This window comes from Prionailurus bengalensis, chromosome A3, assembly GCF_016509475.1.
Source record: "Prionailurus bengalensis isolate Pbe53 chromosome A3, Fcat_Pben_1.1_paternal_pri, whole genome shotgun sequence".
NCBI classification, from domain to species: domain Eukaryota; kingdom Metazoa; phylum Chordata; class Mammalia; order Carnivora; family Felidae; genus Prionailurus; species Prionailurus bengalensis.
Genome location: NC_057354.1, coordinates 102,484,694 through 102,511,042, shown reverse-complemented (window position 1 = coordinate 102,511,042; position 26,349 = coordinate 102,484,694). Strand labels below are relative to the sequence as shown.

At 53.4% G+C, this 26,349-nt stretch overlaps 1 protein-coding gene across 3 annotated transcripts in view; it reads left to right on the top strand.

Moving 5' to 3' along the window:
* Nucleotides 1-3,149: 3,149 nt before the first annotated feature.
* PSD4 (pleckstrin and Sec7 domain containing 4) overlaps nt 3,150-26,349 on the top strand; it is a 35,232-nt gene continuing 12,032 nt past the window's right edge. The window contains exons 1-6 of one of the 3 annotated variants that reach the window (XM_043603957.1): nt 3,150-3,286; nt 4,270-4,414; nt 22,635-23,712; nt 24,828-24,932; nt 25,219-25,297; nt 25,805-26,189. In XM_043603957.1, coding sequence (XP_043459892.1) covers nt 22,744-23,712; nt 24,828-24,932; nt 25,219-25,297; nt 25,805-26,189 — 1,538 coding nt within the window. In that variant the 5' untranslated portion in view covers nt 3,150-3,286; nt 4,270-4,414; nt 22,635-22,743. Of the gene's footprint in view, nt 3,287-4,269; nt 4,415-15,278; nt 15,411-22,634; nt 23,713-24,827; nt 24,933-25,218; nt 25,298-25,804; nt 26,190-26,349 lie in introns of those variants that run through there. The other 2 variants (XM_043603956.1, XM_043603955.1) reach the window with 2 other exon arrangements.

Sequence of the window (26,349 nt, the reverse complement as noted above, 5' to 3'; positions counted from 1 at the left end):
GGTTAACTTTATGTGTTGGCAGAGCTAAGAGATGCCCAGGTAGCTGGTAAAACATTATTTTGGGGTGTGTCTGTCAGGGAGTTTCTGGAAGATGTTAGCATTAAATTTTACTTAGTAGACTAAGTAAAAAAGATCGCCCTCACCAATGCTGGTGGACATCATCCAATCCATTGAGAAAAACCATAATGGCAGAGGAGGGGTGAATTTGCTCTCTTTGCTTGGCCTGGGATATCCGTCTTCTTCTCCTGCCCTTACATATCAGCTCCCCTGGCCTTTGGACTCAGACTGGGACTTACACCAACCGTGTTCCTGGTTCTCCAGCCTATAGATGGAGGATCAGGAGCCAATTCCTATAATAAACCTCCTCTTTCATGTAAGTCTCTCTCTATACCCTGTTGGCTCTACTTCTCCGGAGAACTCTAACATAAGCATTTGTGTAGCACTGTGCAACTATCGCCACAATGATTTTCATCCTTTTCTGTACCCCAGACACAAACCCCATATTTTTACCAGTGACTTACCATTTCCCCTTTTCCCTAGTCCTAGGCAACCAAGAATCTATGGATTTGCCTATTCTGAACGTTTTATATGAATGGCATCATGCAATGTGTGGTCTTTCGTGACGGAGTTCTTTCACTTAGCAAAATGCTTCTGAAATTAATCCATATTGTCGTATCACATATCTGATGGGCTGACTGATATTCCACTGTATGTATATACTGCATTTGGTTTATTCGTTCATCAGTTGATTGACATGTGACAAGTCGCTCTACTTTTGGCGACTATGAATAATGTTGCTATAAACATTCCTGTACAGATTTTTGAATGGGGATATATTTTCACTTTTCTTGGGTATAAACCAAAAAGCATAATTGCTAGGTAATATGGTACTTCTAGTTCTAACCTTTTTTTTTTTCTTTAAATTTTTTTTTTTTAATTTATTTTTCAACGTTTACTTATTTTTGGGACAGAGAGAGACAGAGCATGAACGGGGGAGGGGCAGAGAGAGAGGGAGACACAGAATCGGAAACAGGCTCCAGGCTCTGAGCCATCAGCCCAGAGCCCGACGCGGGGCTCGAACTCACGGACCGCGAGATCGTGACCTGGCCGAAGTGGGACGCTTAACCGACTGCGCCACCCAGGCGCCCCTTCTAGTTCTAACCTTTGAGGGACTGCCCAACTGTTTTCCAAAGCTGCTAGATCATTTTATAATCCCACAAGCAGTATATAAGGGTTCTAGTTTCTCTACAGTCTCACCAACAGAGAGATTACCTTTTTTTTTCCCAATATATGAAATTTATTGTCAAATTGGTTTCCATACCTGTCTTTTTTATTTTAATTTTTTTTTAATGTTTATTTATTTTTGAGACAGAGAGAGACAGAGCATGAATGGGGGAGGGTCAGAGAGAGGGAGACACAGAATCTGAAACAGGCTCCAGGCTCCGAGCTGTCAGCACAGAGCCCGACACAGGGCTCGAACTCACAGACCGCGAGATCATGACCTGAGCTGGAGTCGGCCGCTTAACCGACTGAGCCACCCAGGCGCCCCATACCTGTCTTTTTTATTATAGTCAACCTAATGTGTGAAGTAGTCTCTCGTGGTGGTTTTGATTTGCATTTCTCTGATGGCTAATGATGTTGAACATCTTTTTTTTGGTATGCTGATTAGCCATTTGTGTATCTTTCTTTGGAAAAATGTTTATTCAGACCCTTTGCCCATTTTTTAGTTGGGTTGTCTTTTTGTTATTGTTTACTCTAGATACAAGTCCCAAGGTTCATTTTTTATCATAGGGATTTCTAGATGTCCCAGAACAATTTGTGGAAAGACTTTTCTTTCTCCATTGAATTACCTGGATGCCTTTGTCCGGAGGTGCCAATTGATCATATATGTGTGGATCTATATTTAGACAGTCTAATTCTGCTACATTAATCTGTTTGTCTGTCTTTATGCCATTTTGGTTTGAAGTGTTTCCTAATTTTCCCTGTGATGTCTTCTTTGACCCATGAGTTGTTTGGAGGTGTCTTGCTTGACGTGGCATTTTCTAGATAAAATACTGCTGTCGATTTGTAAATTAATTCCATTGCGATCGAGAAGATACCATCTATATGGGTTGACCTAATGAAATTTAGTGATTGTTTTATACTCAGTCTATATGGTCAGTCTTCATCCTTCTAGCCCAGAGTGCCTTGTCAATGCCTGACATACACGCAGCAGGTATGCGGTGAAAGTTTGTAGAGAGAACAAAAGAATGAATAAGTTGTAGGATTGCTGACCTGGCATCAGGCCCCCTCTAAAAAGCACCAAAGCATCAGCATTGCATGATAATGTAGAGCATGGACCCTGGGTCCTTCTGACTTGGGCAGGTTACTTAACCTCAGTTTCCTCATTAAGTGAAAAGTTTCCTACCTCATAGGGGAGTTGCAAGGATTACATGTGTTAAGACAGGTAGAGAGCTACTGCTCTCTAGTTAACACAGTATACATTAGCTGTTGTTCCTCGTGGAGAGCCTGGTCAGCTCCGTTTTAGGCAGCATCAGATAAAGAGGCAGTTTCTCCAGGTCGCCAGTCTCTACGAGAGTTAAAATATCACAGGCTATGTTGGAAGAATAGAATCACTTAACTCAGACTTTCACATATGGCGCCTTAATGGCTACAGAAATAGAAACTAGATCGTGCCATGAACTGGGATCCTGGAAAATAGAAGCTTCTTGCCAATGTCAACTTAGTCTGAGGATGTGTTTGCTAAAATATGCTCGTTTCAAAACACAACTATTTGCCATCATGCCACCAATTCCCAAACCAGCGAGCAGAAGTTCTCTGTAAGTGGACAGTCACAGCTGAAATTCTGGACTCCACTCAGACCGTTTTTTCCTGCCCCTGTGAAATACACACAAGCAGTGAGTTTGCAGGAATTTCAGAGCAGCGCCCAGCTCGAGGCGTGCGCACATCTGGGTCTGGCCTCAGTTTCCGGTTTCTGGGCCCAGAGACGGAGCGGAGGGCTCCGCCGCGGGCAGCTCAGCCCCGGAGAGCGCAGGCGGGCGGCGTAGCCCGCGCCGCCGCCGTCAGACCAGTCGGACGGCTTCGCCCCCAGCCCGCCCCTCCCTGCCCGCGCCGCCGCCCTCCCTCCCGGAAACCCAGTCCCTCCCGCGAGCGCCCGAGCTGGACGCGCCCGGCCCCGCGCAGTCACCGCCCGCAGCCCTCGCGGTCCCGGCCCGCGCCTGGGCGCCGGGCCATGGGGCAGCCGGGCCGGCGGGAGAGGCCGGAGCAGGAGCCCGGCGGGAAGTGGGTAAGGGCACGTGGGGAGGCCGGGCGGGGGCGGCCCCGCCGCCCTCGACAGCGACAGTGTGCGGGACACGGGGCGCCGAGCCGGGGAGCACCTGCGCGGGGCTGTGGGGACTTGCGCTGAGGTCACCGGGGGCCTGCGGACCGGAAGAGCGGGAACAGGCCGCAGGAGGGTGGACAGTGAGCGCGGGGTGGCGGGGCGGGCTCTCAGAATCCAACCTGATCTGGTGACAGGGATGGCACACAGTGGCGACTGTGCCCCACTGGGACAGTCTGCCCGGGCCTGCCATGCGGTGGCTCCACAGGCTCCTCCAGAGGGGCTGCGTGGATCTAGCTCCACTATTAAAACTGGGTGACAGGAGGGCTTTACTGCTAATCTCTATTGCCCTGTGCCTCCAGTGACCTCAGACCTCCTCCCTGCCCCCTTGGATGCCGGCCCCTCTCCTAACCCTTCTGGGTGTCTGGCCAGAAAACATCAGAGATTTCTGGAAAGGTAAACAGTGTCTGCTCAGCTGACAAACTCATATCCCCGCTCGGTTCCTTTCTGGTCTAGAATTTAGTCTAGCTTGTCCTTTTGTCAGGATGATGGAGCCAGGATTGGGTGTTCTTTGCTGGTTTTTTCCATGCTGCAAGATGGATTTTGCTGCTCTGGTCAATGTGCTCACCCAGACCCCTGTGTCTGTGGCCTGCATGTCTAGGTCAGGAGGCCGGCATCAAAGTGAGGACCTGGGCAACTTGGGGCTCCACCTGCCCTTGAACCTCATTAGCCCAGCCCTTTCCCCAGCCCAGAGCTGATTGAATGTAATTAGCAACTAATTGAATGTCTATGAGTTCCTCTGCATAAGAAATACACCAAGGTCAAGGTTAGACGGGGCGGCTAGGGCTGAGTGATTCATTCTTTTCTTTCAGGCCTTGTATATTCTCTATGTGGGGCCTATGAAGAAGAGTCATTCATTCATTCAACAGATTCATTCATTCATTCCACAGATATTTAGTGAGTGCCCACTACCAATCAGGCATTGGAAATAGGAGTTGTAGGAGAGAGGAGCAGGTGAATCACGTTATTTCAGAGACTGATAAATACCGTAAAATGAAAGAACCTGGCTGGTTGATGAGCATGGTGATGAGACAGGTAAGAGCAATTGGCTGCTAGCTAGACAAGGAACTAGCTTTCTAAATGTCGTGGGAGGGTGGTACCATTTTCAGGCCCTCAAACTCTGGGGGCTCAGGATAGGATGTCCTCCGTTTCCATGAGCAGGGACTTGTGAGCTGCCTATGAGGGGGTCAGTGAGCGGCGGATGGGTAGTGAGTAGCTCTTCTCTGGAGCCCTCAGAGTATACTTGGGGAGGGGATGGCTTATATCTAAGCTTCCCTAGAACACGTGCTCTGTTGGCTGGCTCGCTCATTTGTTCATTCAACAATTCCTTACAATATGTTCCAGGCACTATTCCAGGTGTTAAGGCTACATCAGTGAACAATACAGTCTTTCTTATCACAGAGCTTATTTTCTGGTGGGGAGAAATGGACAGTAAACAACAATAACAGCGATCTGAGTGTCTTGTCAGAGAAACGCTACGAAGAGAAGCAGAGCAACTTAAGGGGTTGAAGAAGATGATGGGGCTGTTGTGTTCAACAGAGTGGTCAGGACAAGCTGTACAGAGAAGATGAAATTGGAGTGGAGACCTGCATGTAGATAAGACATAGTTATGGGACTATCTGAGGGAAGAACATTGCAGGCAGAGGGAAGAGCGGGTGCAAAGGCCCTGAGGCATAAGTAAGGCTTGAACATGCTGGGCATACTGACCATGCTGGAGGAGCGGGTAGGAGGCCATTGTGGCTCTGGAAGGCCGGCAGGCATTCCAGAGGCTCTCTGAAATGGGGGCTCAGCCTGAGGAGCAGAGGCATCCGGGAAGGAGATGATGCCTCCTGGCTGCTGTGGCAGGAAGATTCATAGGCTCCCCAGCAAACCCAGGGCCAAGGCTGGTGGTTTACACTGAGCAGAACAGGTGATCCCCAGACATGGAGAGTGTGTCTTTTGGCGGGAGAGGCATTGCTTGCTGTTCTTACGCCCAATATCTGCCTAAAAAAAAAATCATCACGGGCCCCCACTAAGAGAACTACAGTGGGAGGCAGATCCCAAGTTTTTCAAATCAGTAGACTCTGGAAACTGGATATAGGGAGAAAAAACTTGCCTTCTAGGAAGATTCCAGTAATCTTTCATTCTTTAATTAGGTGATCTCAATAGGTTTAAAAGGAAAACAGTATATAATCAGTGACATTTATTTATTTATAATATTTTTTAATGTTTATTTATTATTGAGAGACAGAGACAGAGCATGAGCATCAACATGGGAGGGGCAGAGAGAGGAGACACAGAATCTGAAGCAGGCTCCAGGCTCTGAGCTGTCAGCACAGAGCCCCACGCGGGGCCCCAACTCAGGAACTTCGAGATCATGACCTGAGTGGAAGTCGGGCGCTTAACCGACTGAGCCACCCAGGTGCCCCATCTTTTGTTATTTTTAAGATAATATTTACAAGGGTTACAATTCTTTTAGAAAGTATTTTTAAAGGCACGACTTGCATGTGTTAAAACTTTTTATAAATGTTAATTCAAACCGCGCTTAAGGCGCACAGTGAAAAATCTCCCTCCCCCTCCTGTGTTCTGATCCTCTATTTTCCTCTTCAGAGGCAGTTTCTTGAGACTACTTCCAGAGAGATACATTCTGTTTGTAAAGGAGCATACAAGTATGTGTAACTTCTCTTTTTTTACGCAAATAGTACTAATACTCGGTTCTGTCCTTTCTCTCTTTTAAGATACTTGTTCTGATTCAGGACGTAGGGATGTACTTCATGCTTTTTAAATAAATGTGTAATGTCTCACTGAATGGATGTGCCATATTCATCTAGCCAGTCCTCTATGGCTTCTAGGTTGTTCTCATTTTTGTTTCTTTGCTTGCCACGCCAGACAATAATGGGTGAAGCGTACGTGTTCCTACATACCCGCTCACTTCTGTGACGACAGAGGGTCATGAGCACAGAATGACTGATTTGAAAGCCATGCGTAGTTTAGATTTCTGTTGATGGTGCCAGCCTGCTTTGCAGACACACACAGTATGACCGAGGGCTTCCGAGACAGCTTGGTTTTCCCGCCGCTCTGCCAGCTTGGTGTGTTATCGTCTCGCTGTTCTTGCCAATGTGACAGATTAAAAAAAAACAACGAAACTGGCATCACGTTGTAGTTTTAATAAGTATGCATAGCGAGTGGTGGTAGGAGTCTCATCTGGTTTTCGCTGTTTGTCTCTGTGAACTGTTCCCGTCCTTGGCCTATGGTTTAAATTGGATTTTCGTCCTTCTGTTGTTGTTTTGATTGCATTAGAAGGGGTCTTAGGATTTCTTCCTCATGGCTCCTGTCTAGTCCCACCGACTGCCCCTCACTGTCTTCCCCTACCTACCCTGCCTGTCAACAGCGGCCATTCTGATAGATGTATGGTACGTTTATCCCGGGATCTGGGTGTATTCTAGAGAAATATATGACGTTGGTTTATATATGCATGTATTTTAAACCACATAAATGGTATTGTGCTACAAATCATGATCTTACTTTTGAAACCTGACGCTGTTTTTTAAAAAGATTGATCTGGGGGCGCCTGGGTGGCTCAGGTCATGATCTCGCGGTCCGTGAGTTCGAGCCCCGCGTCGGGCTCTGTGCTGACAGCTCAGAGCCTGGAGCCTGCTTCCGATTCTGTGTCTCCCTCTCTCTCTGACCTTCCCCCCTTCATGCTCTGTCTCTCTCTGTCTCAAAAATAAATAAACACTAAAAAAAAAAATTAAAAAAAAAAAAAAGATTGATCTGACTGCTGTGTGAACCTCGGTTCGTTGCCCTGATTACTGGGCTGTGTTCCCTGGCTGGGATTATTGAATTTTCCTAATAGATGATTCTTTCATATTTTATTAATTAATTTATTTGTTTATTTTTGTTTATTTTAGAGAGAGAGAGAGAGAGAGAGAGAGAGAGAGCAAGCTTGAGCAGGGGAGAAGGTCAGAGGGACAGAGAAAATCCCAAGCTGAGCGTGGAGCCCGACTTGGGTCTTGATCTCACGACCCTGGGTTCATGACCCCAGCCAAGATGGAGTCGGACACTCAACTGACTGGGCCACCTAGGCACCCCCTAACAGTTAATTCTTAGTGGCTTGGTCCACAGAGATTGGAGAAATGCTATTATGGGGATAGCCTCAGGGGAGGAGGAAGATTTGAGAGATGGAAAGGAGAGTGGGGAAGGGAACAGAGATGACCAAGAACACAGCGTGAGGGCACTGTGGTGCACAGAAGTACCAGGAACATTCAGGCAGAACATTCAGGTGGCACTTCAGGCTGTGGATGTGTGGCCCAGGGAGAGGCTGGGGGTCTCAAACGCCAGTGTTGGACCTTCCCCGATGGCACCATGGGTGGAGGTCAGCAGGAAGTATTTTCAAGGGCAGGAGTGATGTGGAGGACGGGGGCCTTTTGTACACAAGAACCTGAGGGGCAGGGGGTCCCTGCGGTTCTCCTGGTGGCCAAGTGGGGAGCAGTGGCACCTGCCGGAGAGGGAGAAGCAGCAGAACTGGGTACCGGGGTCAGGAAGGGTCTGGGCTGGTGTCAGGGCCGTGAACCTGAGAAACCAGGTGGATGTGATGCCACAGACAGGACCCAGGAGGGGCAGGCCTGGGCACAGAGATGGGAAGGCATATTCATGGGCACATGGACGCACTGTTGGGCCTGCCACTAAATCGAAGCCCTGCTCATCCAGTAGAGGATTCCTGCTGGCAGTTAGGACTCTGGGCTTCAGTGAGTGAGGTCACCCCGGGCAAGAGAGGCCCGGGCAGAGCAGAGCCTGGGGCAGGCACTCTGGGAGAAGTGGATGGACAGGCTGAGCCAGACTAGGAGGCTGGGTGCACTCTCGAACTCTCCCTTTGCTGACTCCACGACTTTAGGAAGGCCTTCTCTCAGCATGGGAACCTGGGTGAGGTAGGAGGCCCTGCCTCCCCGATGTCTCCCAGTGCAGCCTTGGAGGAGGCATAGACGCACAGAGGCAGACAGGAGGGAGACGGCCTCAGGCGGCGCAGGTCTGTGGGCTCTCTCTTCCCAGGGATGAGCCCTGAGGCCCCGGTGCTGTTCCCACGTGAAGCTGCCATGCCAGGCTGCCCCTCTGTCCCTGCAGGCAAGTGTGCATAGAGCATGGAAAGGTCCCTCCTAGCATCGAAAGAGCACCAAGAAGCCCAGGGCTTTGCTGCTCTGGGCAGGGCTAAATCTGGGCACCCCCAGGGAAATCCGGGACCTTTCAGTGGCCCCGGGGAATGCCTTGCTCTAAGTTTTCTCACCCTCCTTCACGATGTCAGAGCATGCCTGTTCTCTGTTTTGTGTAACACCAGAGCCTTGCGCTCCTGCTAATTGTAAGCCTAAATTTCTATTCAGCAGTTAATGACTGATCAAGGCTAATTAGCGTTATCAGGAAGACTCCCAGTTCTTTCTCCAACAGAAATGCTTGAGAAGTTAGAGTCAGCGGCACACAGCGTCTACTCTTTTGCGTATCTTGTCATGATTTTTGACAGAAGGGTTTTCCACCTTCACTGTTTTAATATTTTTCCTTGACTACACACAGTTTGAAAATAAAGTAGGCATTATTTGCTTCCATGTGGTCCTAAGAAATAATATCTTATGCAATCATATGTCTGTTGCATCAGTTATATTTTTTTTAATGCGTATTCAAATAAAATTTATTAAAAATGTTCATTATGTGTACCACACTCCTACTTAAGCGAGCCCAGCCTTAGATTCATGGAGTCATGGAGGAGGTAGGTAATCTTTGCCCTGTAGGAGAGGGGAAAACAACTTTTCCTCTAGCAGCTTAGATTCAGGCCACTGAGACAGGCAAATTAAACTGACAAAAGACACATTAACAGTAGAAAGAGGTTGGGCGCCTGGGTGGCTCAGTCAGTTAAGCCTCAGACTCTTGATTTTGGCTCAGGTCATGATCTCACGGTTCATGGACTGAGCCCCATGTTGGGCTCTGTGCTGACAGCATGGAGCCTGCTTGGGATCCTCTCTCTCTAGAAATACTTTCTAAAACAAAACAGTCTACAGAGGCTTATTGCCATGCCCAGGAAAGCCAACCAAAGAAGTAGGGGGCTTGTTAAGTGGTTAAAAGCTTGCACACCTAACTTAGGGAGAGGGAGGCAAGGAGAAAAAGGCATTCTGTGGGAAGAACAGATAGGTTTCTTTAGAAAGACAAATGGGTTTTTAGAACAAATGAGGGATGAGAAAGTTTGTGATAATGTCCGTCTCTAGGGTATGGCTGGTCTTTCAGTCTCCTTCGGGGCCGTAATCTTTCCTAGAGAAGGGGATTGGGGAAAGTTTTTATTTTCCCAAAAGAAGGAATTTATGGCACCCTTATTTTCCAGAAGTTGTTGCTTCCAGTCAGGTAAGGGAGCTCTGAGAAGACTTCTTTTAGCACCTGTCAGACCTCAGATGTCTTCACCTTTAAACAATCCTCATAGCAACTCTGGAATTCCCACACCGACAGCAGGGAGGTCCCACTGGCAGCCACTCAGGGTGTGGTGACAGTGCGGGGTCAAATACAGTAGACACCATCGTGGGCCTCCACATTGTACCCTAGTTCCCGCCTCCCCTGGAAAGGAGGGATGAGGTTGGCAAAGAACCTCCCAGTCTTTAAAGTGTGCAGAAATATTCAATCATTATTTAATTCAGTGTATTTAATTGTCTGGTACCTTCGTTATTTTTGCTGATGGTAAACACAACACCTATTTTTTAAAAATTAGATACGTGCCAGAAAGAGCGTGAAGAGCTTAAAATCCTGTGTACTGTTGCCACGCACAGAAAGCCGCTGCCAACCCATGTTTTGGTATTCTGTGGCCTAAATACACACGCTCTCAAACCTTGAGATCATCAGGAATATATAACTGGTTTTCTTAATAACATGCCATGGGCATCTTTCCCCTGCATTAAATACTCTCTAAACATAAGATGGTTAAGGGTGGCCGAGGTTCACCATATGGCTCTGGGCTCTACCATAATCAATTATCCAATTCCCAATCGTGGGTGTTGAGTTTGGGAGCATTTTTGCCGTTAGAAAGAACTGCCTATCCCTGTACCGGAGCAGATGTTTGTGAGTATCTGCTGGTTGCCAAGGGGGCTTGGAGACGGAGGTGACTAGCTAGAATCCCACTCACTGCTTACCTAAGGAGGGCAGACCCGTGACAAGTGGCTGCAAGGAAGGTGCCAGTCTACGAGCCCAGAGCTGGGAGGGAGCCGAGGAGAGGAGCCTTGGAAGACAGAGTCCGGGGCCAGACTTTGGTTCCAAGGAAGAAGAGAGCCAGGGAGCTGTGGCCTGGGCGGCTGTCCATGCACATAGGGTCAGCCTCCCAAGGCTCCTGTGCTTACCACAGGATTGGGCAACCAAGTCCAAGAGGTAGAAGCTTGTCATCATCACTTCCTGCCCTTTGTCAGGAAACCAGGGGCAGCACTGGTGCCCACATCTGTGTTGGGAGGTTGGTGGTAGCGTTCACCGCTGGACCAGACTCCCTTTCCTCATTGCCCTGCCTCTAAGAGACGTCTCCCTCGCATGAGAACTACAGGCATTAGGGAGGGAAGCCCTCACCCCACTCTGCCCCCCAGCTCTCCGCTCAGATCCCCAGGGGACCCATAGTCATGTGGGCCAGTGCAACTATAACCATCTAACCTGCCGGAGGAATGTCGAGGGAGGCAGGTGTCCTGTCTACACTCACTGAGGCCCCAGGCTTGTGGAGGCTGGAGAGCCGAGGGAATAGGGCCTTTATGGGAGGAAGGAGCGTGTGGCTTACTCCCAGGCCTCCCTAAAGGACAGAAGTTTGTAACGCAGGCAGGCACGCAGGAGCCCACTGAGGTGCTCCTGGTTTCTGCTCTCACCCTGCCCAGTAGCTGGTGCAGCCCCCCCCCCCCAACCCCCCGGAAGGATGGGAGTGAGCTGTAGCAGCTCGGGAGTTTCTAAAAGCTTTGAATTGGGAGAGAGAGTTCGGTAGCGCTGCTCGCTTGGAGAGAAGCCCAGCGCCTTGACACCTGCAGTATGCAGATGGTAACGGGGTGTAGCAGAAAGCGGATTGGCTTGGGTTTGGCAGTCCGGGGTTCAGATCCAGCCAGAGTAACCGCTCAGACCCTCAGCGTCCTCATGTGTTCTCCAGCATGTTCCCCACCCCAGCCTCGTGGGGATTGGAGGTGCTGCTTGTAAAGGGCCTGGTGAATGTCAGCACAGGGGGGCCCTTGGTGAGGGGCGGTCATAAGTCAGGTGCCCATTCCCTTCCCTGCTGCCCCCCTCCTCTCACAGCCTCTCAGGAGGGCAGGCTGTGTGCCGGAATCCCCAGAGCCCCTGTCCTGGAAGGTGGGCCCCATTCCCTCATCTGTGCTCAGCTTGTAAGCTGCCACCTCCCTACCTGTGCCGAGCAGCTTCCTCTGCCGGCAAACAGGAAGTCACTCACCTCGAAGGAGGCAGGAAGGGGCTGCCTGGCAAGGCTGCCTGCCCAAGGGCTGTGGTCAGGTCAGGAGGCCGGCGTCCTCTGGGCCCTGGGGATGGGGGCGGTGGGCTGGGTAGGGATCCCCAGGCACGGGGAGGGGTTGCAGATCGAAGCTCCCGCTGGCAGGAGCTTGGGGCCAGGCACCCGTTTCCCCCCGCCTGCCCTCATCGGAGCCACACGGCCACAGAGCCAGTGCCCTCCTGGGCTGTACCCAGGGATCCCCCATCTGGAGTTTTGCGCCTGGCAGCCTTGGGAAGGAGATGGAGCAGAGCTGGTGGCTGCTACAGTCAGGGAGTCTGTTCTTGGAGATAGCTGTGAGCAGGAACATCCCACACCCCCAGAGGCACGCCCCTTGCACACACCAGCCCCCTGGGAGGAAAGGGAGGGGCAGATTCCGTCCCCTGTGACAGCATTGTCCTGAAGTGATTAAGGAGGAGATGACAGGTAGCCCTGGGGTGCTCTGGAGGTGAGTGGGTGGTCCTTGCCCTTGACAAGGTCACATCACAGGGAACGTGTGGACTCCTAAACACATAGAGGAGGCAGATCGCTGGCGCCCCACCTGACCAGCGGCATTGCAGCCACGGGGAACCGTGTGTGTGTGCCAGGATCACTGGGGTGGCGGAGGGGCTGGACTGCAGGGGGCAGGCCCAGAGTTGGGGTGCAGGAGGTCCACCCCAGGTCTTCACCTCCTAATCAGTCCTCACTTTACGGCCACCTGGCTTCGACCCCCATCGAGCCCCCTGCTCCCCCAACCCCTGCTTGTCTATAACCTCCGTGTGGCCACGTTTCATGGTCATTTTGCTCCTGCCTTACCGTCCTAGACCTTCCAGTGGCATTTGACATAGCTGACCACTTCCTCCTTCTAAAGTTACCTCCTTCCTTATCTTCTGTGATGACACACTCTCATGTTTCTGTCCCCTCCTTGGTGCCCCCTCTCACTGTCCTTTGCCTACTTGTCCCTGTTAAAGCTCGGTCAGCCCCCAGAGGGGCCCCTTCCTGCTGCTCACACGTGGCTCACTTCTGCAGCCCCGTCCTCCCTTCCCGTCCCCTCCAGGCATGGTTTCAGTTGCTTGCTTGAGTTTCACAGGTGTCTTACACCTGATATTTTAAAAAGCAAACTCTGGATTTTTCTCCCCAAAGCTTCATCTCCCTGATTGTACCATTTTCAAAAGTGTCATTTGTACCCGTCCAGGTGCTCTAGCCAGCAATCTAGAACTTTCCCCTGACTTGGCAGTGCCCTCCAAGCCACTGACCTGCCTCCCCTGGACCGTGGGAGCCCCCGGTGGTCTCCCTGTTGTCGGTGAGCCCTTGACTGTCTAGTGCCCATGCAACAGCAGATGATCTTAAAAACCAGTCTGGCAGTGCCCCCTGGCCTGTCATTTCTCCACTTAGCATGCACACTGGCTGACCACTGGGGACCCTGTGGGACCTGGTCCTGCCACACCAGCCTCATCTTCTCCCACCATCCCCTCAGCCAGGTGACCAGCTGGCTGCCTTGCTTTCCGTCCCCTTAACTCACGGAGAACTTTCCAGTCTCAGGCAAGGAATTAGACGGGCTGGTTTTTCTTCACCAGGGGATAATGGCCCCCATGAGCATTTCTGGTCTCCTGCCGCTGTCCCTGCTGTCGTCCCCCCCTTGCTCCCCACTCCTTCCTTCCTCGGCATCCATCACCACTTACAATCATGTGTTGATTACTTAGGCCACTTGTTTATTTTCTGTTTCTGTCACTAGATTGGAAGCTCCCTGAGGACAGAGTCTGTGTATTATTCCTGAGGGGTCAGCAGCTTGTCGCATTGGGACCACTGGAGGAAGGGGCGCTGGCTGGCCGGGGCCACATTCCAGAGAGGCCCTGTGAGGCTGGAGGCCCAGGGAGAAGGTTTGCATTCAGGCTGAGGTGACTGGGTTTGTGGCAGACACAGCTGGGCACAGCGCTGTAAAATCCCAAATACAGAAGGAGGGGCGGCTTGGGGGAGGTGATGAGCCAGGTTTGTACTGCGGGGAGTCCGTGGCACTCATGAGATAAGCCTGCCCCTAACATTTGCCAACCCCAGGAAGTGAACAGTGGAGGGCCCCGTCTGAGGTCTTCAGATATATAAAAATTATAACTGCGCCTGCCAAAGTGTTCTGTGAAGTGTGTCCTCTCCTCTTCCCTCCCAGCTTAATACTGGCCTGGAGGTCCAGGTTTGAATGGGGATCCTCGGCCTCCTTCGAATGTGGCTGTTGCGGCAGAGCTCACGTCCAGCCTCCGACCCCTGCCCTGGACCGCCTCCCCTCCCTCTTCCCACCCTGCACCACAGGCGCACGGGGGGAGCAGCCTGCTACAGGTCCAAGCCCTGTCCACCCGCCCCCATCCCTCCCCGTCCTCCGCAGTCTAGGGCTGCACAGAGTAGTGATGCAATGCCTCATGGGAGGAACAGGCCATGGGGGCCCCCGAAGCCAAGAATTCCAGGCTCCTTGGGTGCTCTGAGTATGGTGGAGGAGGGCCTGGTAGGCCTGTCCTTGTGGAGGAGGGACACAGATGGCAGAGGGGTAGAGCTGGAGTGAGGCCCTCTAAACTGTGGGCCAGGGTGGCCTCGGTCAGAAGGTGCTCTCTTCATGGGACTTGTATGCGGCGGAATCTCCTGGGCCCTTGGAATTATGAGGAGCTCGGGTGGGGCGGGGACTTTGGAGCCTCAGCAGGGGAGGTGGTGGTTGTTGAGGCGGGAGGAGTAGCTTGTGCAGGGGGAGAAGAGAATGGTACAGGGACCATGGCTCCCCACCAGCCTTTGTCTCACGCTTGTGGACACCTGGGACCTGTGTCCGGCAGATACATGTGGGGAATCCAGCAGTGGGGAACGGATGACAGTTCTCGTGGTCAGACGCTCTGAGTTCTAATCTTAGCTCTGCGACTTCCCAGCTGTGCCACCCTAGGCAGAGGCATAACCTCTCTGAGCCTGCCTCCAATCTGTAACAGGTATAGGGATGCTTCCTCAAGCAGGTGAGAAGAGTTGGCTGGGGTGCTATGGGGGGAGGGGGGGCGCTTCGTGACCGCAAGGCCTTTGTATCAGGCACCCCGGTTACCTACGTGAGAAGTAACGGCACACAGTTTGCGGTATCATTTGTGAAAAACAGGCAAAGAAAAGCTGCAGGGCCCAGGGCCCTCTATGTCCCACGGGGTGCCCTGCGAGGGACCGCTCACAGCTGGGGTAGAGATGAGAACCTGGTGATAGAACCACAGGGAGGAAGGGGGTGGGGCCTGTCCACAGTCCAGGGCACAGCACCTTCCCCTTTCTCTCCCGAGGCCCTTGACTGACAGTTCTCTCTGGGCCTGGTGGAGGGCCCGGGGGCCTCCAGCCAGCAGGGGCATGGGGAGGGGGGCCAGAGGCAGTGGGCCTGGGAATGGAGGCCCCTGTCTTGTGGGCAGGAAGTGCGAGGTGCAGAGCAGCTAGGGAGCCCTGGGGAGGCTGCGGGGTGGGAGGGTGAGAGTGTCGGTGAGGAGAGCGGAAGTCGGAAGCACCGGCAGCCACATTCTCCACTCACGGACAGACGGGTGTCCGGACCTTGCATCGGGAGGGCCCGCTTATCCTTTCCTGGGTCCTCTGGAGGTGAGCAAGGCAGACCTGCTTGGGGTGGCGGCTGGGACGGAGCCGGGGCGGCAGAGGAGGTGGACAGTCCCGTGCGGGCCCTTGTGGTAGCTGCTGGGGCAGGTGGGCAGGAAGGAGGGCTCCGTGGGCCCACTGCGTGTGCACCTGCTGTGAGCCTGGCAGGGCGTCAACCCTCAGCTTCTCTCTCCTTTCTCCCTGTCCCCCTCCTCCCTCAACCTTCCCCTCCCAATCCGGCCCTGCCTCCGATCCCGGCTCTGGCTCCCACTCACCCTGGCTGGGGGTCTGCAGTTGTGAAGAGTTAAGGGGCAGAGCGAAACTCCTTCCTGAACCTCTTGCGGGCCTTCCCAGGCCTCTGGTGACCACCATGGCTCGGCGCCCAGGGAGGACTTGTGTGGCCAGAGGTCCCAAGTGAGCCAGGAAGAGGCTGGAGAGAAGGAAGCCAGGCGGGCCTGGGCTTTGGGACAGCTTTGGGTGCAGTCGCTCAGAATCAGCCATTAGGGGGCTCCCAGCTGTACCTCGCCTTTCGGGCCCCACCCTGAGAGAGGCTGGGTTAGTGCCCGGGACCCTGGTTGCTGGCTTGCCTGGGCAGCCTTGGTTCAGGCCTGTTGACCTGACGTGCAGCCGCCACCATTTTACTCTGAGAAGCGTCCCTGTTGGGGACACTCTAAGGCCTTCCGCTCATAGTTGTGATCCTCGCGGTGAATGGAGTCTCCAGGAGGGAAGGTCCTTCCAGGGCCTCAGATCCTATGGCTGGTGTCACTCCTCTGCTAAAAAGCAGGGGAGGGTGACCTGTCAGCAGCAGGTAATGAATACCCCTCAGGACTGTTGGGCCTTAGCCAGGTTTGAAGCAATGTGCCTCAAAGGGGCCTGACTCCCCAGCCTCCTGGGGCTTTAGAACGTCACGGAGCTGCTTCTTTCTATAGATAAGGAAGCACCGAGCACAGGGATTAGAACCTGGGCTGCTGGGAGACCCGAGAAGGGGTGAGGGTGCTCCGGCCTGGCCCTGAGCCCTCCTCCTGGTCCTTGTCCTTCTCAGGGAGCAGCTGCTCTGGAGACACATTGGTGTTCTGCTCTCATTCTCTCTGTCCCCCAACCCCTCTGCCCCCTATCTTCTCCATACCCCCATTCTCTCTTCCCCCACCCATTTTTGCCCCCCCATCTTCTCTGTACCCCATCCTGTCTGCCCCTCCCCCACCCTCCCTGCACACCCATTCCGTCTTTCTTCTCTGTTCTCCCTCTCTGCCTGAGCCCCCGCTGACCCCACCACAGAGTCCACAGTACCACTGGAGCCTCTCTCTCTCTCTCTCTCTCTCTCTCTCTGCACATTTGCATGAAGGCTTCTTCCGTGTGGGCAGGATGTGGGGCTGCCCCTCGTCATGTCTCTCAGTGCTCTGGCCCCAGGTTCAGGCAGGAGCGTCTATCCTGCACCTCCAGATGAGGAACTCCTTTACTCCTCTGTTCTCCGGGGTGGTATCCCTAACCTGGCTCCCGCCCAGGGCTTCATGGGGACAGGCTACCTCCTAAATCCCTGGAGAGGCCAGGAGCCTTTGCTTTTTCCACAAGAAGGAAAAATTTCCAGGGCAAAAGGAAGGAATGTGTGCTGAGTCTGGAAGCTTAAAGGGAATGAGAGATGGAGACATATAACCCAGATAGAAGGTTCAGGGCCTGCTCCGGAGGAGCTGAGAGCTGAGGGAGCCCACTGGGAGGGTTGTCTGTGTGCTCGTTTGTTTTGGCTTCTCTAAAAGGCCGGCAAAGCAGCAAAGGTCAACTGAGCGAGACATGCTATTTCCGAGCACCTACCGGGGGCCAGGCCAGCAGCAACTTTCAGACCCGTCCGGCTTTATCACAAATCTATAGAGTAACTTTACTCCATCTTATTTCCTTATTTAATAGCTAAGGAACCGGGTGAAGCTTCTTGACCAGAGTCATGCAGCTCTTCGGTCATAGTTAGGGCTTGAGTCTAGTCTGTGAGCCTCTGGACGCAGCCGGGGAGGGGTGCAGACCTTTAAGGCTTCCACCTGTCCCCTCAGAGCAGGCTCTCCCCCAGCCCCCTGCGGCCACCCTGCACTTCAGGGTATAGGCTGAGTGCCCAAGCAGGGGGTGAAAAGCAAACCCAGCTCTCAAAAAGTACAATCCAGGTACCGACTGGTCTCCTTCTTGCCCCCAAGATCAAGGCAAAGTTGCACTGAAGCCCAGGGCGAGGTCAGGCAGGGGTGGAGGGACTCATGCCCCCTTGATTTCCTAGCGATCAGTGTCTGTGTCCCACACGCCCATCAGCCAGACCCAGCTTAGCCTCTGCAGGGCTCTCCATACAAGAGAGAGGGGGCACCACCCCTCTTCCCTCTGCCCCAGCCCCAGCCCCCTCCTATTCCTTCCTCTCACTGTCTCCTGGAGCTCAAAGCATTTTGTTGGATTCCATAGAGCCATTCCACCAGAACTGAGCTTTAAATGTCCCAAGCCATCGAAGGGCCACTTCATTTTGGAGGTAACAAAACCCATCTTAGGAAGCACCAGAGGCTTTCACCCTCTTGGTTCTGGTTAGCATACCTGAGACGAGTGATCTCAGAAGAGATTTCACTAAACACCAGAGCTGAAAAATAAAATGAAATAAAAAGTAAAATAAGAAATTTCTAGGTGCAGGAGCCCTGGACTCTGCTCCCCAGTTCCTGGCCCACCTCTGCCTAAGAGGTTCTATCCTACCCCCGGGAAACAGGCCCTTGCTCCATTCTTGACCCTTGCCATGTCAGGCTGCCCTCACCCAGGTGATTGGCAGGACTCCTTGATGGCCATGGGAAGTGACCTCACCCCTGAGGTCATCCTACCCCTTCATTCAGGGAGGAGCAGTTCAAAAAAAGGAGGAGAGAAAGAGAGGGAGGAGAAGGGGAAGAGAAAGAGAAAGAGAAAGGAAGAAAGGGGTCAGGGGAAGAAGGACCTTCTTAAACTCTCAGTGACATGGCTTGCACAGGTGGAGTACCAACAAGGTGCTTAAACATGTCTTCCTCAGGTCCTCTCTGTTGACTTGCTGCCTGCAAGCCAGGACCCTACCTCTGGGAAAGCTCTGCCCCAAGGCACTGGGCTTCCTGGGAGAAGGGAAGATATGATTGGTTCATGGGCAGAAGGAAGTTGTGAGGTCAAAATGATGCTACATATCCTCCAAACCTCAGTGTCTCCAGTCCTTTGGTAAGGTTGTTGAGGAGGGGCTTCCTGAGGATCTGTCCCTCCCACCCACTCATCCATTCATCCATCATCCATCCATCCATCCATCCATCCCATCTGGCCATCCATCCATCCATCCATCCATCCATCTATCCATCATCTATCATCCATCATCCATCTGTTCCTCCCTTCCATCCATCCATCCATCATCCATCCATCCATCCATCCATCCATCCATCTTTCATTTATCCATCCATCATCCATCTGTCCCATCCATCCATCCATCTTTCCTCTCATTTCCACAAACATTTCTGGAGTACCACTTCTGAGTCAAGCAGGTACTGCACCAAACAGTGGGAAAACAGATGAATTCAAGAGACTCTGCTTCACAAGTAATTCATACTTCATTCAATGCATGAAGACCCAAGGGAAATAGATTTATGGGTGGGTAGATAGGGCGCCTGGGTGGCTCAGTCGGTTAAGCATTTGACTCTTGACTTCGGTTTGTGAGTTCAAGCCCCACATCAGGCTCTGTGCTGGCAATGTGGAGCCTGCTAGGGATTCTGTCTCCCTCTCTCTCGGCCCCTCCCCTGCTTGCTCTCTCTCTTTCTCTCTCTAAATAAAATAAAAATTTAAAAACTTAAAAAAAAAAGATTTATGGGTGGGAAGAGAGAATGATACTTAAGACAGCCACAGACCTGGGATCGGACCCCAGTTCCCCCACTTACCAGCTGAGTTACCTGGGCACATTTCTGACACTGTCTGAGCCTTCACTCAGCCTTATAAGTAGGGGGGGGGAATGTTACCATTTGTCTTATTCTTGGGGTGGCTGGCAAGACAGATGAGCCTGTAAAGCACCAAACTGGATAACTGGCACGTTGCAAGGGCTTGGCACGTTCTTTTTGCCTCCCCCATGAGGTTGGGTTGCCAGATAAAATACAGAATGCCCAGTTAATTTGAATTTTTAGAGAGTAAATTTTTAGTATAAGTATGTCCCAAATATCGAGCATCCTGTATGCTTATTTGCTAAATGTGGCAACTCTACCATGAAGTTGCATGCCGCCCATTTGGAACTGCCAGCCTAGAACTGGGAACACCTCCCACTGGACTCTGTCACCCCAGGTGTCCCACAGGTGGTCCTGAACTTCTTGAGTCAACACTAACCTTTAACTAATCCACTTGAACCAAAGTGTAAGGACATGCCCTCCGCCCTGAACTTTGTAGTTGGGCATAACACACACACTAGCAGGATTCTGTCCTTCAGCATTTCCATACTGAGACAGGTGAACAGAATCACAAAGAACCTGCCTTCTAGGTGCTTACATTCTGGGAACGGGAGGCAGATGAGAACCATGTGAGTAAACCACCCGCCATCACACAGTGGGGTAAATGTTCTGAAATAGAGAGTGAGGGGTGGGGTGTAACCAGGGTGAATTTAATTGATTCAGAGTCACGGCCTAGTCAAAGTGCATACCTCTTCCCCCATCAAATGCTTGATCTCTCAGTCTGTCTGTTTCCTCCCTCCATTTCCCAGTCTCCACCCCACCTCCCTCAGGCCCCAAAAATCTGCTCTCTTCTCTCTTTGGTCTCTGGAAAGCTGCTACAGCTTTTCTGATTTTTTTCCCCCCTCAAACCCATTGAAGAATGTCTGGTTTCTTCTGGGAAGGCAAATCCAATGATCATTTACATCTAGCAGAGTCATGAACGTTTACCTGTATGGCTCCTTAATTCATATACATATTTATAGAGAATTCTGTACATATTTGCCCAGAGGAGCATGGGGGATGCTCCCCCATGGAGGAGCCTTTCCACTGGCTGCTGCCAGCATTTCCCAGTCCAGTTATTGACATTTGAACGTTTCTTATCAAGTGGTTCGCTAATGGGAGTAGGAGAGTTGATGTCATCCAGGCAAAATACTCTCATGCCCACAGGGCCATGCTCTTGAGGCTGGCACGTGTTCACATACAGTGTGTGGAGGAATGAGGACTGGAGCAGAGGTGTGGGGAGGGGAGCCAGCTAAGCACAAATAGACCAGGTCCTGGTAGGGAGGGAAGGTCAGGGGAGGTCGGCCTCGGGGTCGGGGAAGTGAGCTGTAGGCTGGGTGCTTCTTTCCACCTCTGCCCTAAATGGAACTTTCTGCCCGATGTTCCCTGTGGCCTGTGGGCTGCAGTGGTGGGATCTCACCTCCTCACTCATACTTGATCATTCTTCACACAGGCCTGGGGAGGGAGGTTTGGATCTGGCAGGTTGTCCAAGTATAGACAATGGACAGCCACCTAGGAGGAGCAAGGTAGTCAGATATCTCCTTTGGGGCCGGCCGAGGATTTAGGGAGCAAAGCATCTGAATCTTCAGCCTATAACTGGGGCTGGTTGCGGGGAGGGGTGTGGGGTGGAGACAAAGAACCAAGAAGGACCCAAGGCCGAGCTAGGAGACCCATAGAAGACCAAGGGGGAGACCAGTGCACATCAGTTTGATTCAGAGCATTGAATATAAGATTAAAAATAAGAAACAGCCCCATTTTGGGGGAAAGGTAGTCTACACAGTCACCGCCAGAACTTGGTGGCCTCGAAGGCGGGACTGGGGGCCTTCCCCAGGGGCCACAACTTCAGGATCATGAGGCCCTAGTTCAGCAATGACAGATTCTTGCTCTGAGTGAGGGATGTGGCGGTTGGGGCAGAGAGGTAAAAGTCCAGAAAAGGATTCTGGTTTTGAGGGACTTTTAGGGGAATGCTCTTAAGAGGAACAAGAAACTGAAATTCATGGTGGTCCTGTGTCATTTCTGTTAGGTACCCTCCCAAAAGAGGGCACAGTGCCAAGCTGTGTTTCTAGGTGACCTTGAAGCAATAGGTTTAAACAAGAGGACCCCCACCTGACCCTGGTTTTCCAGCTCTGGGGGTTCCCATTTATTGAGCGTCTGATGGCAGGCTATAACGTAGGCAACAGGTGGTTACAAGTCAGGGGCAGGTGTGTGTTTATTTGTACCTTTGTTCCCCAAAATAGTTTAATACAGCACACAAGCACACACAAGACTTCACGGTAGAAACACGCGAGTGAGGAAAGTGAGCCAAAGAGAGAACAAGAAAAGGTGGGATGAAGCCGGGGATGGGTTCAGTACTGGAAATCTGTGCTCGAAGGGCCTGTGCACTTGACCCCGTACTTCCTGAGAGCCAGTACCAAGAGCGGAACAGGTTATGAGTTTCATGGCGTCCACAGGATCAAAACCAGCCACTTGTTCTGAAGGAGCAGGGCCACCCAGAGAGCCACGTAGCTTGTCCACATGCAGAGCATGGAGACGCACGCTTCTGGAAAGTACCCTGGGGGATCCCTCAGCTGCACCCAACTGGTGCGAGTGTGGCCGATGCACCGGGCAGGTCTGAGCGGATGTGGTGCAGCCCTTGGTGGGCACGGCCCTGTACCTCTCTCCTCCCCACGCAGCTAGGTAGGCCCGTGGGCTGCGGGTCCTCCCGTCAGGAGCCCAGGCTGGCTCTAGCCCAGCGCCCCCTCTGGCCTCCACCTGCATGGTGGAAGTGAGAAGCAGCCTCCTGGCCTAGCGAAGGATGAGGCCCCAAAGACGGGAGCCCAGGGAGGCAGAAATAAGGCAGCCTGCACCTTTCTCTCCTGGGTGCCTGCTTCTCCCCCAGGTCTCCTCGCCTCTAGTGTTGTCTGTTTGGCTCCCACACGCTTTGGTTTACGTGTGTTTTTGGCTTCGTGGCTTGCGTGCCGTTTTGAGGCACGTCCACCTTTGGTTCCTGCCAACCACTTCAGTCCCTCGGTTCTCCAATCCCAATTCCCTAGTAAATCATCTGGTTTGTCCAGTTTATCTTTTCCAGCTAAGCCCCTGGGCCACCTTCAGCCTACAGACGGGGGTCTTGGAGCGAGCAGTTGAGACTGGGGCGGGGGGTGGTCGATGGTGCCCTCCTCACCCCGCCGGCGGGGCTGTGGCTGGCAGCATCCCTTAGCCGGGAGCATGGATGCGGCAGGCACCCCAGACGCATCTAATACACTAGACGTGTGTCTCCAGGGGCTCACAGCCTTTGCTAACCTGCATTTGCTCTGGGGGCTTGCAGGGTAGATGTGGGTTCCCAGCGGCACCCCAGGCCAGCGCTCCCCCTCATCCACACGATGGGATTGTGAAGGCGGACATTTCTGGGGCCTCCTGAGCAGCTTGCGCTCCGGATGATGGGTGACGACAGCCTCTCTGAACACCCCAAACCCATGGAGTTTCTCAGCCTCTCCTTGGGAGACGACCTGCGGCCGTGCCCAGGAGCAGACCTGAGGGAGATGTGCGGCCATCCTGACCCTCCCGAACCTTGTGCGGAACAGACCTGGTCCTCTGAGCCTCCAGATTCCACGAAGCCAGATGCTCCTCCCGGGGCCTCCGGCGCAGAGCCTGTGCACCTGGGGAGCGGCTCTTCCCCGGGGGGGCCTAGGCACAAGGCCGCACCCCCCGGGTCACCCAGGAGCAGCCATCCTCTGGGGAGCCCCAGGCAGAGCCAGAGCACGTCCACCCAGGTGATGTTCTGGGCGGGCATCCTGCAGGCCCAGATGTGCGTCCTGGACCTGGAGGAGGAGCTGGAGAAGACAGAAGGGCTCAGGGCTGAGCTGAGGTGCTGCATCCCCACGGCCCCTGTGGAGCTCCCCGCCTTCCCCTCCAGCCCCGCAGGCCCCCGGGGCTCGGGCCTCCACCCCAGCTTGCCCACCGAGGAGGCCTCTGGGAGAGACAGCAGTGGGCCTGAGGGGGAGAATCCGAAGCCCGTGTGGCCGAGGGAGGAAAGGCCGGACTCTTCCCCGGAGTGGGGTGCCGAGGAGGAGAGCGTCTTCTTCGACAACCCCCTCTTTTTGGAGAGCCCTTGCTCGGACACCAGTGCTTCTGGAGCTGGCTTTTCCTGGGGGTTCTCAGACTCTCGCACAGATGGGAGACCCGGGCCCCAGTATCCCCAGACCCTGGAGCCCCCGCTCCCAGAAGGCGGAGTGCTATGGGAGCTGGGCAGTGAGCCGGATCTGGGGGTTGGCACGGCTGATCGCAGCGGACACACCACACCTCCATTCCCTGTGCCCACCTACAAACCTCACTTCTTCTCGTGGGCCGTGGCTGACACCACCGAGGGGACCCCTGAAGCACCTTCTGGCTGCGGGGAGAGTGAGGTAAGCCGAGCCCTGGGGACTGATCCAAGGCTTTGCATGGGGACACGGAAGGAAAGGCCTTTCCCTGTGGTCACGGGGCCCAGAACACTCTTCAGATGCTAGGGCCTTTTGGAATGCTGAAGTAATATAGCTGAAAAGCAGGTCCGGGGTGGCCTTCAGAATTATGAGTCCTTCGTTTGTTTCATGAACGCCATGATGTCAACAGAACACGATGGCAATTAAGTGCACAAATGTCTCCATCTCACCAGTTTCAGGGGGCTGTGTCTGGACACATTTGGAGAACAAACAGCTCCTCCAATTGCAGCGTGTTCCAGGCCATTCTTAGTCTCCACCCCTCCCACCTCCAAGACCTTCCCAGCTGTAACAGGGCAGGGCTCAGCCTGCAAGATGACCTCTGCCCCTGGCCGGGAGATGTCTGTTTTAGGAGTCTTGTCCTCTCTTTTCTTGAGAGATTTTAGCATTTAGTTACTTTTAGTTCACCATCTTTCAACACCCCCACCCCCCCCACCCCCGTGTTGATAGATCAGGCCCCTGCGACAATGGCAGAGGTCCTTGAGATCAACTAGGACAAGTTACGGGGACAAGTGATGTGAGACAGCAGGGAGCAGTTTTCCCAGGGAGACCTCTGCTTAAGAGATAAGGAAAGTCAAGATGGCAGAGCAGGGCTGTAACTTTCTAATCTCTGTTTGCAAAGAACAATGCAGAAGAGCCATTAACCCGAACGGCTCTCTCACCTGACCCCAAGATCAGCGATGCTGCTGGGGACTGTTGGAGTCCCCTCACCCGAAGGCTGGTGGTGCCCAGTGTGGGCCGTTGTGGCTCTGTACGTGACCCTTGTTGCTCTGGCGCCCTTGGGGTCCTCAGAGGGAAGCCTGGGAGCCCCATCCTCACAGCAAGTGGCACTTGCTCCCATCCCAGTGCCTGGGTGCTGCCACTCTCCCTAGAATCCAGCCCGTCCTGGGGCCGGTGCTGCAGCCCATGGAGGGAGGAGGCTGGGGGCAGAGAAGGCAAGAAGTCAGTGAGCCTGGATGGGAGGCCCCGGAGGCCTTGTAGGGCGTGTTAAAGGCCCTAAGAACAGTTTCCCTCAGGTCAAACCTCTTGCCTCTCTTTCTAAGACTTCTCTGGGAAACAGCTGTGACCCCACCGCGTCTGCAGCATCCTGTGTGGATAAAGCCTGGGACGCAGGACCTAGCCCCGCCATACATCCTGCGTTACCTTGGGCAAGTCATTTCCCCTCTCTTGGCCTCCCCTGCCCCATCCGTATGGAGGAACATGAGCCCGGTGATACTAGGGCCCGGCACCAGCACTTCTGGGATGTGGGTCTTTTCCCATCCAGGATTCCTCTTCTGAACTGAGGACCCAGACTAGACTGGACTGGGGCCATGTTGTCCGGGTGGGAAGACAGCAGGGAGGGAGGGGCCCTGTTTACTCAAGTCATTCTCCCTTCCCCACCTTCCCCTCTCAGTGCCTCCAGGGCTCATGGAGATCCTGTGCCTCTCTCAACAGGCCCTGCCCAGCCCTGAAGGCTGGCAGACAGAAGAGGGTCCTTCCTGGCCCCGGGGGCCTCTTCTCTCCCAGGACAGAGGTGAGACCTATTATGGGCTCTGGGAAATTGGGTGATGGGAGGCTTTGGATCCAGGTGGGGACAGAGATCATCCTTGGATTCACAGGTGTCATTGAGAAGTCTCATTATATTTTCTTGGAGCCAGACAGACTTGGGGTTTAATCCTGCTTCTGCCTCTGTGACTTCATCAGGACCATGGGTTTGAAAATGCTCATTTCATAGAATAAATGAAGAAATGGACAAAAGACCCAGCGTTTCTGATGCCTGGGTCCTAGTCGTTTAGGAAGTCCTGAACCCCAGGTTGCCTCGGGACTGGAGTCTCCTGGGAGCTCTCTGGCCACTGCCTCGGCATGTGGGAGGTCACTGCCCGAAGGAGGGACAGAACGTGCTGCCCAGCTCCAGGGGAGGAGCCCCGGGGAGGGAGCTCGTGGAGGTGGCTTCCCAGGCTGTTTTCCTGGCTCTGCCGCACCCCTTTGCCCTCAGTCTGCCTCTCGCCCCGTGTCAGCTTCACTCCATGCTCTTCCTCAGGTGACAGTGATGCTGAGTGTCCCCAGGAATCTGCTCCCTGCACCTTGGCTCCTGGCTCCCCAGGGAGCCCAGCGTCTTCACCGGAACCTAGCAGCCCTGAGTCTGAGAGCAGAGGCCCTGGCCCCAGGCCCAGCCCTGTGTCCTCCCAGGAAGGCAGCCCGCGGCTCTGGGGCCCCCTCCAGGGCAGCAGTTTTCCCGAGTGGACACTAGATGCTTCACGCCCTTCACTCCTGGAGACAGATGGGGCAAAGCCAAGTTTCCTGGAGAAAGAGGAGGCCAGAGACGCTCCAAACCCAGGGAAGGAAGTAAAGAGTGAAGGCCCAGCCAGGACTCCAGAGGCTGGAGCTGTCGTCCAGCCTGGTCCTCACTTGACTTCTACAGAAGGGTAAGTGTTAGACTAACCGGCTCTCTAATTGTGGGTACGTTTAGGAATGCCCTGGTCTGGACAGAGTGTGAGAAATGCACAGTGGGATTTAACACACTAATATCTATTAAGCCAGGAGTATAGGACTGGGTGCCAGAAGTTTTGGGAAATACTGAAAGTT